Source organism: Strigops habroptila, chromosome 4 (assembly GCF_004027225.2).
Source record: "Strigops habroptila isolate Jane chromosome 4, bStrHab1.2.pri, whole genome shotgun sequence".
NCBI classification, from domain to species: domain Eukaryota; kingdom Metazoa; phylum Chordata; class Aves; order Psittaciformes; family Psittacidae; genus Strigops; species Strigops habroptila.
The window spans coordinates 56,112,355-56,131,547 of NC_046358.1; the positions used below are offsets into that span (position 1 = coordinate 56,112,355).

The 19,193-nt window shown below is 39.7% G+C and overlaps 1 protein-coding gene across 2 annotated transcripts; it reads right to left on the reverse strand.

Annotated features, from left to right (window-relative positions):
- Positions 1-1,761: 1,761 nt before the first annotated feature.
- TMEM41B (transmembrane protein 41B) lies at positions 1,762-16,079 on the reverse strand. Of its 2 annotated transcripts, XR_003990887.1 has the most exons (8): positions 15,794-16,079; positions 14,043-14,160; positions 12,784-12,912; positions 10,942-11,035; positions 9,999-10,103; positions 7,954-8,092; positions 6,822-7,050; positions 1,762-3,005 (listed from the first exon to the last, which is right to left on the reverse strand). XR_003990887.1 is itself a non-coding variant. In XM_030482202.1 (7 exons), exons 1-7 carry the CDS (start codon positions 15,888-15,890, stop codon positions 6,881-6,883), a joined length of 852 nt encoding a protein of 283 aa, XP_030338062.1. In that variant the 5' UTR covers positions 15,891-16,079; the 3' UTR covers positions 1,777-6,880. The 2 variants fall into 2 exon arrangements, 1 of the variants encoding a protein (XP_030338062.1); XM_030482202.1 differs by having other exon boundaries at positions 1,777-7,050.
- Positions 16,080-19,193: the final 3,114 nt, after the last annotated feature.

Below are 19,193 nucleotides of genomic sequence, written 5' to 3' on the forward strand. Positions count from 1 at the left end.
CTAGGGAAACAGCACAGATACTGGCAGGGGGTTTTGTCAAAAAAATACTAAAATGAGGAAATAAAAAAATTGTTCTTACTTGCATTTTAACCTTTCCAGCAACAACCACGTATTTAGAAGACTTTTAGCAAATAAAGTTAGATGGGCTGTTAATCAAGCAGAGGATTACTAGAAATGCTGTTGAGCAGCAACATTTAAATGCACAGATGCCTTGCTATGCAACAGGGCAAGGGACAAGCTCATTCATACTTTGTCAGATAAATTCTCTGCTTTCCCTGCCAGCTTACAGCCTCATATCTCTTAAATCTAGTCATCCAGCACGTGTACCCAAACAGCTGGAGCTTTCTCCTCCCATTTTGTCAATGACTCTCTCTTTTCTATCATATCGTCTACCCCATGATTATTTAATTTCTGAAATACTCTTGCCTAGTGACCACAAGCAACATCTGTGATGCCTAATTCAAAGGCCAGTAGCTTTAATCTGTCAGTCTTGTCAAGCAACATTTTTATCACAGGAAACACCCAAAATATGGCAATTTTTTCAGTAAACTTTGTGAATTGCATAGATGTTCTTGAGTAAGGCCACAACACTAAACTACATTATGAATTCTCCTAAGTATTATTTATGATGTTGAGAAAGTCTGTGGAATTGTGATTGGCACAAAGCACTTTTTCATGGCATGGAATTCTTCCAAGTACAGTAAACACTGCAAATTCCAAATTATTGGATACAACTGCGTAAGGGCAAGTGTTGTGAAAGAAAAATCAGAAGTTACTACCATAACATTACATCTTAGTTCTGATGCAAAATTTTAAAAGGCATGTCCCGCTGTGGCACTGCCACTCCTCTCCAGAGCCTGCTGATTTTCTAAGGCTATGATATTGAAGATGGTGTTGAAGTCTTAGAGATGCGCAGAAGCAGAATTTTCTGTGCTTTGAAGACCATCTACAGAAAGCAGCTTTTACGAGGCCTCTTGCATAGTTATACACCAGTCATTGATTTAGCTCTCATAATCCAGACCCAGATTCTTCCTTGTGTACTAGGAAACAATGAAACACAAATTATTACAGTAGGTCAGGAAGGGGAGTTATGGTATGTTAGTAAACATGTTATGCTCTTATTCATATTAATGCCCATTATTTAAAGGCCATAACTTCTTTCAGTTTGGTTGACCTGGAGCTATAGAGCCACTAGCTGAGAGGTAAATAGAAATGTGTGTCATTGCAAGACATCAATTGGTCATAGAAATAATCAGAATGACTGACTTCTCTTTGAGGGGAAATTTGAAAAGCTCACTCTGGATCCCACATTCCTGTCAAAACTTCTTTAATTTCCCTCTTAACACTGTTATACTGAAATACATGATTCACAAACTTCACACCATTTAGGACAGAAGGGAAGTTTTCTGTAATTTGACCTGTATTTTTTTCAGCCTTCTGGAGGGGTAAAAAAAAAACCCACCCAAAAAACCCCACCCAAAACTCTTGTAATTTTGCAAAAGAGATTGTCCTACATTATGAAAAAAAGTGTATAATATATTTGAGGGATAGTTTGACTTCCCCTTTCTGGCTCAGCTCTGTAGTGGGTGCTAAGGAATGGACAGGCACTCAGGCGGCACTTCTGGGACAGGATTTGTTCTCTGTGCCCAACTTAATTTTGAACGGAGGAATTTGACTAGAAGGCATGATTCGTAGTGCTTTAGCTCCCACAATTCCCAGAGTTATTACTCCACTGTTATCACCAGAAAGAAAAAAAGTATGTGACTAAACCAGAAATGCATTTCCTGGTTTGTTCCTTTAATAAATTTCTAGTGCAAAACACCGGAGGTATGAATTTCATTCCCATAGCAACACTCTCACAAAGGCTCCTATTTCAGTAAGTCTATATATTTGTAAGAGTGTACCTGCAGTAACTGCTGCGTATTTCAATCCTGGATCAGCTACCTGGCTGAGTCCATTCTGCTGGTAGGACAGCTTAATCCCAGAGAACTGCAGGATATGAGGTGGGAAGCATACATCAGTTCTAATGCAAAGCAGAGCAATCCACACTGCTTTTTAGTTACTGTCATAAAACTAGGTTATCACAGAAACTATACAGGATGAATAGCCTCAGGAACAACACACGAAAATCTTTCAGAGTTACCTAACAAAAGCCGTGCTTTGACTTTGCATAATAGCATAATTCACTAACTTTTTAGGAAAGACTTCACACCTTCTAACTTTTACTTCTGTTTTCTTAACCTTTTGGCAAGCTTTCAGCATCAGTTTTCTATACGAGGCACAAAAAGAGAATTTCATAAACTGATCATAACAGAATATAAAGGGAGGATGAATTATAACTTCAGCACATGAGCCTTTCATCAAGAATTCGTAAGAAAGAGCAAATTATGCCTTTCAGTGCAAAATATAAAAAACTTTTCAAAATTAGTGTTGTGGGAAATTACAGACAGAAAAGTCAAGTTTATCTACGTATTCTGAAATAAAGGTAGAAACAAAATTAATCTCATCCACAGATGTAAACAGCTCAGTTTATTTTTTAATCAGTCATTAAAAACACCAGTTAAGAAGAATTCATCCCTTTTAAACGGGTCAATAAAAAAGATAAGCTTAATGTGAAGTTTAGCATGCTTCACTGTACTAAAAAATACAATGTTCCATGTTTTATGTAATAGCTTTATTATCAAATGGCAAGAGACATTTAGTAATGATGTCATGCAGGTATCACAGAACATTCCAAAAGATAGACAGGTCACCTAACAGCTCAAAACTCCTTGCAAGTAAAAGCAAAGCTACATCTGCCTGTCCCAGTTCATTTCATGGTAGTCACTGTTTTCCTATCAAAATGTTACAGCTATCTCTTGGATCACTCACTGGATTCCCTAAAAGTGTAGGCTAGTAGAGTATTCCACAGCACAGTGCTTTTTTGTCTTTTTCCACAAGGCCTTCCTTACTCCTCGCAATCTTCAGTCCTCGTGGGGTAGGAAACCGCTTGGGGCCATTGGCAGCTGAAGATAAACACAGAAGGGACAGGTTAAAAAAAACCCACTAAGGTTTTGCAAAAGGAAAGAACCTTATTTTCAACCTTTTTAAGGTCTTAAGGCTTTTAGCCACTGTGATGGGAACCCAGTCCATGGCTGAAACACAAAAGGTTTTTCAGCGACATAGCCTGATCCCATCTACACAGTGAAATACAAGTGAAAATGTCAAGCAATAGCATGATTCACGTTAAATTGAAATAGTTCAGTTCCTCCTTTAGTGTTTAGTGTTCCCTCCTTAGTCTTTAGAACCTTGGTTCCACCAAACATTGGCTTTATACAGCATAGAAAGGAATTTACAACAGCATCTGTAATTGACCAGAAATTGAGGCAAATTTTGAGAAAAGCCACTGGGCAATAAGTAGTAAATAGTTTATTCTGAGAGTTCATCTGCATGAAAAATTAACTATGCAGAAAAGTAGGCTGTAAATGTACAGCAGCTTCACACAGTCCAGGGGACACTTGCTTACAACAGCTAAATTCACACCAGAGTTTACTATGGAATAAATCCCCTGGGTAGGCAACCTCTAAGATTAAAACTGCAGCAATAGAAGTAATCACTACTCAGTGTTAAATGCCAATAAAGTACACTTTTAGAGTAAAATCTAATAACAAACCAACTGTTGAAGCTAAATGGTCTTACGATAAACTTGCAAACAGTAGTGATATGAATTCCTTTATCCACCTATGTCAAAAATACCGTTTACTGTGCAGCTTGAATTTAAACAAAAGACAGTGTAGCAATAATATTTACTGAATATTTACATGTAATACTGTGATGAATCGATGGAGTCAATTAACATTATGTTACAAAAAAAAACCCAAAACCCTTTAAAGGTAGCAGTACCTTTTACATTATCACATTTATGGAACTGTTCTCAATGATCTATCATATGATAACATGAAGATGCAGACATACCCTCGAACTGGAGTATATGCTAATGTGCCAACTGCCATTTCAGCAAGATACTTCAGGGGCACCAATTTAAAGCATATAAGCAGCACTGGTTTCAGTAGGATGAAACTTAAATGCACACCCCAGCTCCTTGCTGATCAGGGCCTCATTTTATGGGATTCCACTGACAATACAAGCTACAACAGTTATAAGATTACAAGGAGAGGTATCATATACCTTACTGAGTGAATGTACATACTTTCTACTTAAAGGTAAATCATAGCTGGTAGTCCCTTGCCAGTTACTGACTTACCAGACAATGGAACGATCCTTTCAATTTTGTATACACTGATACAAAAGCTTTCTGTTACGTGATGCTTTGAATATTATTTAGAATCAGCTTTTTAGTAAGAATTGCACCAATTTGCCTACCTGACATTTCTTCTAGCTAATCAACCTGCAATAGAAATTTTATACTCTTTATATATTGCTTGAGAAATGGTAATTAATATTACACTGCTGTGCTGGTTTCAGCTTTACAGTTAATTTTCTTCCTAGTAGATTCTTCCATACCACAGCACATCATGACTATATCACATCCCCTATCATGCACCAGCCCCTGGGAAAATCAAATGGTACAATGGGCTGTTAAAAATTACACTGAGAGCAATGGGTGGTGGGACATCCAAACATTCGGATACACATTTAGCAAAAGCCACCTGGTTGGTCAACACTAGGGGATCCGCCAACAGGGCTGACGCAGCCCAATCAGAACTTCTATGTACTGTAGAGGGGGATAAAGTTGCTGTGGTGCACATGAAGAATTTGCTGGGGAAGACAGTCTGGGTTATTCCTGCTTCAGGTAAAAGCAAACCCACTCAAGGACCGGGATATATTTGGTGGGTGATGCAGGAACATGGGGAAGTCTGGTGTGTACCTCAAGGGGATTTAATTTTGGGGGAAAACATCCAATGAACTCAATTACATGCTGTTGCCTGCTATATAACGCTTCTATAGCCCATCAGCTAGATGCCCATCTCCACCACTCTGGGCTCTGAAAATATATACTGTCATGATCATCGGCAGAGGATAAAGTCATGGGAAAAGCTGGCGGCAGCAGCAGGAGTCTCCCACTACTGTCCTCAGGTCACCATCAACTGAACCTGACTTCCCTCAGATCATCACCCCAACAACGCATGAACTTTGATGAGACCAGACGAGCTCAGTGGTGACATCAGCAGGCAACAATCCAACACCACACACCAGGTCTCCTGCCCTGAAGGACTGTTACAACAGATGAAGCCCGACATCATGGACTGAATGAACGCAGCAAACTTTACAGGGACAGTCCATGGACTAAGGAATGATACGTGTGTGTATATATATATATATATATATATAAAGAGACAAAAAAAAAGGTATATTGGAAAATGTGGAACCTGATCGTGATATAAATGGTATGGAATAAGGGGCAGATGCAGTCCTGGTTTCAGCTGTTAAATTAAATTTCTTTCTAGTAGCTGGGGCAGTGCTGTGTTTTGGCTTTAGTCTGAGCATAATGCTGATAACACTCCAATGGTTGAGTTGTTGCTGAGCAGTGCTTTACCCTGGTCAAGGACTTTTCAGTCTCCCATGATCTGCCAGTGAGGAGTGGCACAAGAAGCTGGGAGGGAGCAGAGACAGGACATCTGACCCAAACCAGCCAAAGGGGTATTCCATACCACAGCACGTCATGCCCAGTATATAAACTGGGGGGAGTCACCCAGAAGGGACTGATTGTTGCTTGGGTCGGGCTGGGTATTGGTCAGCAGGTGGTGAGCAATTATGTTTTCTGAGCTTTCTTTTTTTTTGTTGTTGTTTCCTATTATAAATAATTATTGTTATTGTTGGTATTCTATTATCACTATATTTTACCTTTTTTTTTAGTTACTGGACTGTTCTTATCTCAACCCGTAGGGTTTACATTCTTTTGATTCTCCTCCCCATCCTGCCCTGGGGAGGGAAGGAGGGGGAAGGGAGGATGAGCAAGCAGCTGCGTGGTGCTGAGTTACTGGCTAGGGCTAAACCACAGCCATTGCTTAAACATTTTTAAATCTTTCAAGAACTGAAAGTTTTATATAATCATACAATCCTTTTCTTAAATTGGCAGGATAAATCTAAGCAAGTGAAATATTGGCAAAATAATCAACATTAAAAAAATAAAAATTAGAAAGTCAAAATCATCAACCAGCCACGATCAAAATTCTAACCTGCTCTCTCCCCTTCCATATCTTTCCCAGAATAAAACTTTACAGAGGACAAGAGGGAATGATGTGACACTTTGCCTTTGTTAATCCAGTTAGTAAAGCAGATGTAGGTTCAAGTATTTAAATCCACACAGCGCTAATAAGCAGAAGTAAACAATCAGGATGAGAAGATCATTGTAGTTAAAGTACTGCAAAACCCCTTTGTTTCTGAGTGAGCACCGTTATTATATTGTTATTATTTTGGAACTCCCAAAGGCAAAAAAAACCCAGAAATATTGTTGATGAGAAATGTACTCAGACCAGATCACATGCAAGCCTACAGAGAATATTACAAAATTGGACTGAATAATTAAGGTTTCCTGCAAGTTTCAGAAAGCATCATCTGTAGTTTATGTCTACACTACATTTTTTGCTCTGCATATAATCAGAGCAAAATGTTACATCTGTGTTTACACGTCCCTCATCCTGAGGGCCATACACACCCCCTCCAAAGTAAAACACTGATGGTTTGGTTACAAAACTATATGCAGTACATTTCTGAACACAGTTCCTTCAAATTTGGGCCATGTGTTCGTTTAAAGACATTCTTATCAATTACAAGCCTCCTCCTTAATTGCTTAAGATCCAATAGAAAAGCAAATATACAAATATCAGAAGTGCTGATCCTGAGATGAAGTATGGGAAATTCTGGTCCAGTTTGATCCTTATTCAAACTTCTGTTTCAGTTTCTTCTGGAAGACAGCGGGTAGGATGGAGAGGATGGCTAGAATCATGAGAACAAAAACTGAGTTCCAGGAAACAGCTTCCCCTGCTGTTGTAAGTTGGTACAGCGTTGTTCCTGCCTTAATGGCTACAAAAGATGGTGGTGCCACACCTGGAGTGGGGAATTAAAATGGTAGGAAGGCATAGGAATTAAAAAAACAGCTTGTCAGCAAGAAAAACAAAGCAAAACATAAATTAGTCAAACTTTTAAGACCCAAAATTTCAGACTCTGTTGCCTTGCACGTTTTGGGTTTTTTGGTGGTTTTTGGTTTTTTTTTTTTGTTTTGTTTTGTTTTTATTTGTTTGTTGCTTTTTTTTTAAAGAGGAGTGTAAATACAAAACCAAAGACAAAAAACCCTTATCAAAAGAACTAGCTTTATGCCATTTAAAATATTTTTAATACCAAACACAGGTAACTAATAAAAGAATCTTTGCTCATTAGACTCTGCAGATTTCAAGCTCTCTCTACAAACCAATTTCAAGTTCATAAAGGAAAAATATGGATAGTTTCCTAAGCACATTAAAAATCATTTGCAAAAATATGCCTATTACAAACCTAGAGTGTTTAGCACTACATTAGTTAAATTATGAATTCACTCCTAGGAAGATATAGTATGATGAACAAAATGGCATGGGGATTAAAAATCGTTCAAAGTCCCATGCATCCTCACACAGTTATACCCAGTTCAAAATAGGAACTTACAGAAGTTGACGAAAATGTTTAGTCACAGAGTGGAACAAAAAGTTACCAATAGAGTGTTCTTATAATGTATGTTTCCTTCATCAGGTAATTAAGACTGGGCTCATTACCTCTCACTTAATGCATCAGAATAGTCCTGACTACTAAAAATCTTTCGATGGTATAAATTTCACACATCGAGAAATACAAAAATATTCTTGTGTAATCGTTTGGCTGTCCACTAGGTGGTGATCTCTGTTGAATAACTCACACACAGGAGTACATAATACCCCTTCTGGCTACCCCAAACCGCAAGTCACTAGCCAGAATTCTTACCTAGAAAAGTGCCAATGAAAAATACTTTCAGTGGCACATTAATTACAGGAGATGTTATATTGATAAACCAATTGGGAAGAAAAGGTGTTATTCTCAAAAATATTATGTAGTTAATGAGGTGTTCTCTGTGTCGTTCAACCTGCCAAAACAAAACCAACAAAATCAGTAAAAAAATCCCTGCCTTGAAAATACACAAAATCGTTAAACAATTATTTTACTACTAGAGGATTTTTAGGGGGGGTTTGAGTATCTCTTGTAGAAATTTACAAGTTGCAAACATAAAAATCAGCTAAACAATGAGCGACTCAAGGAAGAGTCATCAGTGAATCAACTGTTAAGCAGTACTGAAGTTAGTCTGGAAATACCAGTCTGTAGTGGAGCATGGTGATGAATCAGCCAATATAAACAGCAAACAACTAATTAGGCACGGCAGCAGGCGTAACCCTAACTTGAACACAGCAACCTCTGCCTGATTAAATGTAGGCCAAATCAACATGGCCAGCTTGTCTTCGTATTCCTAAAGCTTTTGCAGGAACTAGCAGTGACGTTTGCTCCTCAACCATTCCATCATAACTCATGATCAAACTTCAAACACAGCTGTATTCCTCTCTTGGAAACTTACCCAGGTCTTGGCTCTGAAGTTCATCAGGTGGCTGCTGCCAAGGCAGTTGCAAAACCTATCTACCCAGAAGTCAGAATGGCCAGCATTACTTACCCAGGAGCAACCACAATAGCCCCAACTTCATGTACAGTCTTAATTATATTCTCAAGTCTAGAGGCTAGCCCAGTTCATTACACTAGTACTGTATCAAAGTCTCTTCTCCTTCCAGCCTATTTTACTACATCAGCCCTTTCAAGCGAGAACTGTAACCTCAAACCAACTTTTAAGAATAGCCAAACATCCACCATTTCTGGCCTATCCTGGCAGACTTTCACCAAGCCTAGACATGGTCATCTGGCCCCAGACAATTGAAATCAAATCTGGTCTGAATGCAGTTCCATCCTAAATCTCATGTAGCAACTTTTTTTCCCCTCAGCTTTAGCTTTAACTACAACACTAAAGTCAGTAGCCCTGCTATTGTTCAGTAATACCACTGTGGGTTTTTTAATCTTAGTGAAGGGCAAATATCTAAACATTGATTAACCCTGCATCTTAGTCCTCAAAATGCAAGCATGATATAGTCCAATTAACCTGGAAATAGCGGGATATGAGCTGCACATGTAATCACATAATTTTAAATCACATATCCAGTTCTACTACTGGAAATAGTAATCATTTGTTACCCAGAACAGCCTCAAGATTACACTGTGATACTGGGATTTACTGGGGTCAAGAGTCAAAATACTACTGTATTATTTAATAAGGTCAAATGTATCAGACTCAGTTCCACATCCTATCTAATGAGGAAGAAGTTTAGACTATTTTTACATGAATAAAAAAAATCTTGAACAGAGTACATCTAAGTTGTGCTTCATACTTGCCCCCTCCTCAAAAAAAAATCCTGTTTGAACATGTTTCAGAGTATCAAAGCAAGAGTCATGAGGCCAAATACTAATCACATTATGATTTTGAATTGCAAATTTTTAACTTCATCTGACAATTAACACTTGCTGAAAGTAATGTTATCAGATACTGTAAAAGTATCTGATAACCACATCATCTTCAAATTAAGGTTTTGCAATCAGACATACAGCTACAGGTTTTCTTCCCCTATAAATAACACAAACCCAGGTTTCATTAGTTCTGATGCTAGGAGTGCTATTATTTTAAATTGAAACTGGAGAGGCTACCTACTGACATCAGCTAAATCAGGGGGGTTATCAATTGCAAACTCTTCCTAGGTAAAAACAACTTCCTCACAGGAAATACCATAAAAACAGGAATACTCCTCACTTTAAAAATGCTCAGAGAAAGTAACTACACAGTGTCAGAAAGGAGTCAGAATCCTCTCTTTGTAACTAAATACATAAACACGAACCCATGGTTTTCTATGCTATTCTACCACGTATTTTCTGTTAAATTTCAGCATCTCTAGAAAATTTACCTGTTCTGACCATTTTACTGCTTTTTCTGTTAAATATCTGTATACAACAGGACGTCCCACTAGGTATGAAAGCATATAGCAAAATGAAGCTCCAAGTCCAGAGCACTGAAAAACAAAAAAAGAAAGAACAAATGAGCAGAAAGTCTAATTAATCTCAGCCTTATATCCCTATTAACTACATGGCTGCATAGAACCTGCTTCTGTGCAGCCCTCCACTGGGGCCGAGGGGCTCTCCTTCAGCAGTATGTACACTAAGAATGCTGTTCTTAGACAAGACAGTGCCTTTATTTCCAAGGCACGTAGATCAATCTTAACATTCAAAGTAGACAATGCTGATTACTTACCAGTTAACATCGAGTGCTTCTACAGTTTTATTTTAAGATTTTGAACAGAGAAAGCTTTGCAAATATGGGGCACAACAGCATTAAAGAGATGTTAACTTGAAAATTCATCAACTTGGTCCTCCATACCTACTCAATTATCTCATTCTTATGTACTACAGCTTATTATGACTGCATCTTTTTTACATATTTTTTGAAGCTTGTCATTAACGTACATTTTGTATCTTGGGTATTTAAGCCATTTAAAAATAAATGTGTTTTGCTATGCGATATTGTGTTCTGAAACTACAATCGGGTTCTGGTGGATGCTAAACAAATTTAAAGGAAACTCTGGCTGATTCACACTCAGATGCCTCCATTATTAAGAAAACTCGGAGAAACAGTTTAGTCCTTTGGATCATCACCCAATGCTACAGTGAATTTTGTGGGTGACACCATTCTCACAACAGAGCTGAATGAGAACTCATTCATTCCTCAGAAACTAAAGTACACTCCTAATTCACTCAGAGTCTGCTAATTTCAAATGGGAAGCTGATCAGATGATTGGTTGTATTCCAAATAGACAGAAATATATGCCCTCACAAACTAGTTTTCATACTTACCAGACAAACAAGAAATAAGGCCAATGGAAAGGGATAAAGAAACCCTGACAGGATGCTGAGAAATATAGACCCAGGAATAGCAAACGTTTGCAAGCTGGATGCATCTTAGTTAAGGGGGGAAAAAAAAAAAACCACACAAAACAAACAAACCAAAATTAAAAGCTACCCATTTCTTAATTTTATAAGCAGTCAGGATATATATATTACAATTGAAAAAGCATAAATATTAAGTAGGCATAGCTTCTAAAAATCTTTATTTCAAAACACATTTGCAGAGGAGCAAAAGAAGTCCAAGAGGAACGAGCGGTAGATTGATCATTACACATACAAAAATTAGTCACTAAATAATAAAAGCTGTACTACATTCTTCTCTTTATCTGTGCTCCAACTGACACTGGAGATTTATCATAACATTACAGTAAACATGTATTTCTGATTTTACAGTGTTGACTAGAGATATGCAGATTTCAGATATCCTCTCTGAAATGTTCACAGAACTGCCCAAGCTTATTAACTACGATGAATTTCATGGAAGACAGACATGTATGAAGGCAACTACTACTTCCTTACAAATAGATATGGTGCAATCACTAGATAAAACTACAACACATGATTACTAATTTCAGTCAGAATTTTTCAAAAAGGCAAAAACTAAGTTCCTGCATCATAAGCAAACAGGCCCTTGAGCTTAAGGCTTGCTAGGTATGCTTGAGACTATGATGCATTGCCCACTTCAGATAGAAATATAAAGCAAAATAATATCTGCAAACTATTCTATCTGAGTTGAATTGACTGAAATATCACAAAGCCCGATAATCTTCCTCAAGTCCATTAGAACCAGTACAATTGTTCCCAAGTGTCAAAGTTCTGAGCTAACTGTAACATGTTTATCAACTCATCACAGTCTACTGCTAAGACAGTAAATGTCATCATGTCAGCTGCTACAGTAATTCAATAAACAGCCAATTCTGTTCTACTTGTTAATATATAAACTAACATTTTCATTTTCTTCATAAATCTATTACTTGTGAACTACACTTAAAAAGAACAAGCTAGAGGACACTTACTAATGGCACATTCAATGCTGCTTTTTCTCCGAGTTACAAAAGCCTCCTGCATTAAACTATAAAACAGACCTTTTACATAGCTCTTAAGTTATTAATCTTTAGTTAAGTGTTCCAGTTAAGAGTGTGTTTAATGATTAATTAATATAAACAGCACTCAGGAAAAGTTAACAAGGAAAACAGGTAGTCTTTGTGTCTCCCCAGGCAGAAACTACTTCAGAGATTTAGTTCTCTAAAAGGAAATAGGTTTGGTTTTCTTGAATGTGGGCACTGCAGAGATGAAAGAAGGCTCAAACCACTTTCCTTCAGAAATGCTGTAAAATATTCTGTAAATTAGCCTGACATGGCACTTGTGAACATCTCAAGGAAGAGCAGTGCAGTAGTCTCAGTTTTCCTTAGGATCAACAGTAATTTCTGACTGGAAATTCAGTTTGCAATTAAAAAAGTTAGCAAAACAATAAAAGGAGACCGAGTTTAATATCAGTGCTAAAAATATTGTCCATAACAGATAAGACTCAAGGTGAATCTGCATGCAAATCCCCACCACCATTTACTACTATAGATGATGCATCAACTTCTTCCTACTCAATCCTTTCTTGCAGTCCAAAAAGCATACTGAAACATGAAAGAAATGTTTTTAAGTTCAAAGATTTTGGAATATTTGTGTCTATAACCACACTAGGTAGGTTAACCTTCACCCATGATCAAGAACATACAAGATTTTCTTTTTGAGATAAATATGACATCAAAACCGCCCTTTATATTTGAAAAAGGATACAAAACATATGTGGCAAAATAAGCAACTAACACTTGAACATAAAATGTGTCCTTATACTTGGACAGGACTTTTCCCAAAGCCTTTGCATCGTCCATGTCTCTAGGAACCTTTATACATTCTCTTTCTTCTCTGGAGAAAAAGACAAAAAAAAAAAAGGGCAGGAATGGTGGTAAATATAATCAAACAGTATAATAAAATTACTTACTGAATATATAGGTAATTTGATACACTACATCACTAAACTGCAGCCTCAGCAAACAAACCACATGAATTATTATGATAATGTTCTCAGATGAACACAATATTTACGATGTGTTTTGTATTAGAAAATCCCCAATTTTAGATACTTGCAAACTTTCTTTATTCATTACAATAATCTGCTTCATTCCTAGGATTTTATTTTCTTACCAAGTACTGATAAAAACCAAATAATTACTCAAACCAAACCTTGGCAACTGAACAGCGGTCAACATTTCAGCCAAAACCAACTGTAACTGCCTCAGCACTAGGGTCCTAACATCTGAAGTGCAGCAAAAGCAGCAGCAGAGCTTTACCTCACAAACAAACAAAGCTTTAAGAGCAAAATTTCATGTCACACCTTAATCTGGTGCAACCCTGGGCAGCACAGTTGAGTGTCCTCTCTTCCGCTGTACCAGACTTAGTGATTGGACTGTTGCAAACTGAACTTGTTGAGCAAGTTAATCAGACAGAAAAATAACTACTAAAAGAAAAAAAGAAAATTGTCAGACAAGCAGACTTCCATCTTGTCAAACTATCTATCTTCCCAACACAAGTACTAGAGGCAACAAAAAGGAACAAAAAAGAACATGAAGCTTAGATATGAAAGAAGGATGTCCCCTTTTGATGACAGCCTCCAGTTATACCAGCGCACAAGGAATTTTCAAACAAACCTAGGCCTAACCAAGCATGTTTTGGCTCTCAGCTGAAGAGCATTAAGAACATAGTGAGTTCTTAATGTTCTTCATTAAGACAGCAGGTAACTTTTCAGAATGTGGTATCTCAACTGTGCCAGAGAAATCCTATGTCAAGTACAACTCTGTTTACACAGACCCTACCAGCCAGTATTTCAATATTAATGCTTTGTATCCTAGCATTCTAGGTTATAAACTCACATTTATGTTAGGTTCTGTCTATAATTAACTCATGTCAGTTTAAAAATCACTTAACCCCATGCAGGTTCCTCTACAATTTGGTACTGAAGGAAAAGCAAATAAATTAATCTTTCCTGCCATACTTACTCACTAAGTTGTGGGAAATTTTTATATACCAGGAACATAAGGAAAGCAGCCGATGAGAAGATGGATACTAATATAAGCAGCGATGTCCGAGCTGATCCACCTTCTGCCTGAGCTTTCCCTGAAATTCAACAAGAATAAAGTTAAAAAAGCCAAACCAAAATATCACCACTCTCACAACAGGCTTCAAATTTGTAGTATAAGGAAACTTCAAGGTAAGCTCTCTGCGGACATAATCTTCCCAGCAATGCTCTCAATAACATATACAATACATTGCCCACATTCCCTGAAAGCTTTCAAATAAATCTGAAGTTCTTACACCGGCAAACATCCCGCAGAAGTCAACTTCTACAATTCATAATAATTTAAGCATCAATTAATAAATATATTTGTGAAAAGAAAAACAGCAAAACAAAGTAAGCCATATGTATTTTTAACTTTTTGCCAGACATTTGCCAGTCTAGTTACTAAAGATTTAACTCGAACTTAAATCTTCAGTATGTATAATGCAATTCTTGACACGCTATTTTTTTTCCCCTCCTAAAAAGGAGCAGCAGAGCCAGTAGCCAGTCAGACACACTCATCAGGAGAAAATATACGTAAACACACACCAACCTGGGATATTAGGATTACAGTTCTCAGACTTGGGAATTACACATATTTTACACTCACAGACTTCTCTTAGATATGTCTATACAAGCTTTTGTTTGCTTTAAAATTCTTGTGTAAAGGAAGCAACAGGAATTCAATATGTGACATGATTACAGTTTAGGCCTCTTCTATACTTTAGATTTTTACCAACATGACCATATACATGCGATACAACAATTGGCACAAATACAGGTGTAGCCACACAGAATTTAAAACAGAGAGAAATAGACAGTAAGAACTCTCTGCATCCACACTAGGGCACATCTGTATTAAAACACTCTCTCAGACACTGTCAGGCTAGCACACCTTCACAGTGAGCATCAGCCTTGGTCACCTGAAGAACACAAAAAAATACTAAGGCTGTATTTTAATTCCCGGATGCTGGTGGCACGACTAAAATGCCAAGGCAAAACATTCAAGCGGGTAGAACTGCCAGCTTACTGCTGCAAAACACAGCGAAAGGATGATGAAACCCCCAGACAAAACAGAGCCGGCTGGACAAGCTGGCAGTTCTACCCGCTTTGAGGTCAGCGTGATCCCACAGGTGTGCTCGGGGTGAGCTAAGGCCGAGGGAGACATCCACGTAGCAGTCACAAGCATGAATCACAGAATCATCGGGGTTGGAAGCGACCTCTGAAGATCATCTAGTCCAACCCCCTGCCAAAGCAGGGCCACCGAGAGCAGGTTCCCTGTTCCAGAGCTCTGCCACCCTCAGCGCAAAGAAGTTCTTCCTCATGTCGAGGTGAAACTTCTCATGGTTTAGTTTATGGCCATTGCTCCTTATCCTGTCGCTGGGCACCCCTGCAAACGAGTCTGGCACCATCTTCCTGGCGCCCGCTTTTGAGACATTTACATGCATTAATGAGACCCCCTCTCAGTCTCCTCTCGACTAAACAGGCCCAGCTCCCACAGCCTCTCCTCACACGAAGCCCGCCTCACCCCACACACGCCGGCTGCCCCTGAGGCGGCCGTGCCAAACGCCCGCGCGCGCCGGGGACGCTGCCCTCTGCGCCTGCCGACAACGTCCCCGGGCCGCGCGGGCGGCTGTGCGGGCAGCTAACCGTTGGCAGGACGCGCGCTCCCGCCGCCCCAACCCCCGCCACCTTCTAGAAGCTGCCGCTGGTGCTTGGCGCTCTCCGCTGCCGCTGCTGCCGCCGCCGCTTGGCAAGGCCCGCGCTCCGCCGCCCTCCGCTGCGCCATGGCTCCGCGATACCCCCAGGGCCCGCCCGCCGGCCGGCGAACCACGACCAAGGCAGGCCTCGCCAGCAGCGAGCGCCGCGGGAAGGAGGCGGGCTGGGACCTCTCGCTCCTCCTCTTCTCTCCTCTCCTCTGCTCACCCCACCAGGTCGCGGTCGCGTTCCCGCCCCTCTGGCCGCACGGCGCATGCGCGGCTGCAGTGCCGCTTGTTTGGGCGGCTTTAGGGGCGTGAGAGGGTGTTCGCTCAGTGTGTGGGGCATAGCTCGGTCTTTTCTGCCTTGGCTGCAGGCAAAGGCTGGTCGTGCCTGTGGGGAGCAGGGTAAAACTCGTCTGTGGGCTTGTTTGACCTCAATAACGGCGTGAGCTGTGGGAGCGGCTTTACCTCCGTGTGTGTTTACATCCTCAGTCAGGTGGCGAGAGCCCCGCGGCGAGCGGCTGTGCCTCAATGGGGCTGGAACAGCGGGGGGGTTGGAACAGCAGGGGACTCTGAGGAGAAGAAGCCTTAGTTGATTTTTACAGTTTAGATTTTGAAGCCGGTTTGTTCCTTTCTTTCGAGAAGAAAGCTTCAGTGTGCTGTTTCCACCGAGCTGGATCGCTCGCTCCCGGGAGAAAAGAAAACCGCGCCAGCTGTATCAGCATTTTGTTCGTGTCTCTTCCTGTCAGTAGGAAGGTTTGAAATCCCTCATAAAAGCTAGAGGGTCATGTCCCAGTGTTCACACATTCCTTGGCATTCAAGCCGACTCTGACCTCGAAGCACCTATTTCCTCATGCAGTTTTTTTGGCAATAGGACACCTCTTAACCTTTCAACTCTTCCCCACCACCAATAAGCGTTACCATAAGTGCTCTCCGGAGAGAACGCTTCTGAAACCGTGCAAAGAACACACATTGCATAAGCTTCTCAGCAGACTTGTTGGCTGAGGGAGATAGAGTGTCACCCTCTACTGTTTTCCAGCTGTATCTACTCACAAATCTCCAGCCCTTCCTGAGGGCTTTTTCATGGGTGAGCTGGACACCGTTCTGACATTTAACTTCAGCCTCATTTATCTGAATACTCTGGATGCAACTAGCCTTATACCATGATTAAATATATCTTTTAAAATTGCTTGTATAGGATACAACAGCTGGGTAATTTTATAACAGTACAGTTTTACAGACTGTACTTCCTGACATCATAGCTATTTAAAAAGCAGCAAGGAAGATGCAGTTCAGCACACAGCAGACCTCTTCAAAGTGATGCATTATTGCTATGCTGTACCGAAACCACTTGTGTTACAGTGTGTCTACAGGAAGTTGATGATTCATTAAAGATTTAAATACTCTAATACGCTATTACACAAGTACAGCCCCTGCCAAATCCAGTGGGAGGAAATCCAAACTATAAATTGCAATCAGATTCCAAGTAAAGCTTCAACTCATGACAGATTCCACATGAAGCTTTAATTTACTCAGAATTTCCTACGTTTAGAATCAAATTATTTAAAAATACTTCGTTAAGTCATGTAATTCACTAATATTTTTAATCAATAGTTCAGAAATGCTAATGCCCTTAGGAGCCAGTCAGGTCTGTGAACTTGTTGCTCTGGGCATTGGTGCCAGATGACAAAATGCTTTGTTTTTTCAAGCCCTTTCACTAGAAAATTGTACATACTAGCAAGATGAGAATCGCTGACATTGTAGCAGATGGCATTTTTCCCCTATTGTAAGTGCACATCATGTTCGTCATCTCTCTCTGATGATCCCATTGCTCCTGGTACTCCAGGTAAAATGATTCAAACACTGGGACTTTGTTGTCTGGATAACTTCTGACAACACATCAAATAGATACTAAACTGAAGAATGTTGGAAGTAAAATTGTAAGTGAGATTATTGTGCAGGAAATTGTTTACCAAGTCATCCTGAAATAGAAGAGAAAAAGCACATAGTGAAAGATATAAATAAAATATATACCAGAATTTTAAAGCTGTGGAATAGACTCTAAATGCTGCAAGGGCTCTCTCTTCTGTTGGTGTAGTGGTTTGTATGGCGGGGCATGAATCCCAGTAGTCTGGCATTGTACTACTGTTGCTCAGTAATCACTCAGAGCCAAGGAATCAGGCAGAGTCTGCTTCAGTGTGTGTCTGCCTTCTAGTGAACCTGTTGGCATTCTGTAGCCCCTCTGTGTTACCCAAATGCAGGTAACCTGACAGCACAGGCTGGGCAACGTCCGACTCTTGCTAAATTCTCCACAGTTCACACTGTCCAAGACACCACCGTAAGACATACAACAAACAATGAGAACAATACAAATTTGCTCCATGTTTCCTGCTCTCTTTCATACAAACTTGTGGCCTGCAGATGGTTCCCAGAACGCTGATTCTGCAGTAAGCTCCTGGTGTTAGCATATGTCTCATTAAAAATAGAGAAGATAACTCTAATCAACTCAGTGTTACAGAGCTCCAGCTTTATGAATTGCTGCCAGAGTGAAATTTAAGGATTCATTAACTAGATCACTTTGAAGTTGAAATATACTGCATAAGTGATATTTGTTAGACTAGATTATCAGAAGACTTTTAGACTATTTTATGCTGTTCTTGGCTCCCCACGGACAGGATACTGCTGTTGTGAATGTGTTGGCTATTTTACTAAACTTTGAAACTGTCAGCAGTGTTTAGTATCTGCTGACAATTTGAACAGTCACCTCCAAAGATGCCCACATGTAACAAAGATCAGCAGAACCTCTGCATTCACTGAGGAAAAAAAGGGACATATCTGGGGACTGTTCCTTAGGGTTCACTCTGTAAATAAAATAACTCAGAGCCTCTATTTAAAGCATTAAATTAGATTCATTTACTGGGAAGAAAATGCAAAATGCCACTGTCAGCCACATCCCTTATGTGTTCAGAGGAGAAAGAGCTTTGGTAACTGGAACTCAGTGAGTGATCAAGCAAACTTCTGACACATGGTTGAGACCAGCACTGCCAGAAAGAGCTTCACTCTGCAGCATCCTGAGAACGATAGCTGTGACTGACAATAGATTTACTCTCCTCATGTATAAAGTGACCCCTATACATAATGTATAACTTTGTAAGCAACATAAAATCTCCTCTGTCCTTGGAGCTTCTTTCTAAGCCCCTCCTGATATGGAACACATGCTGCACAATACTTTATTCAGCAGAGAAAGAATGTTAGAAGTGCTGTGGTCTCCAGTTGGAGAGGCTGTAGGCTGAATGGGGCAAGTGCCCACAAGCTTCGTATGAGTTGTTTTGGGGTTTTTTTAAATATACCTTAAACTCAGAATATGAGTTCTTTCAAATTATATGTGAACC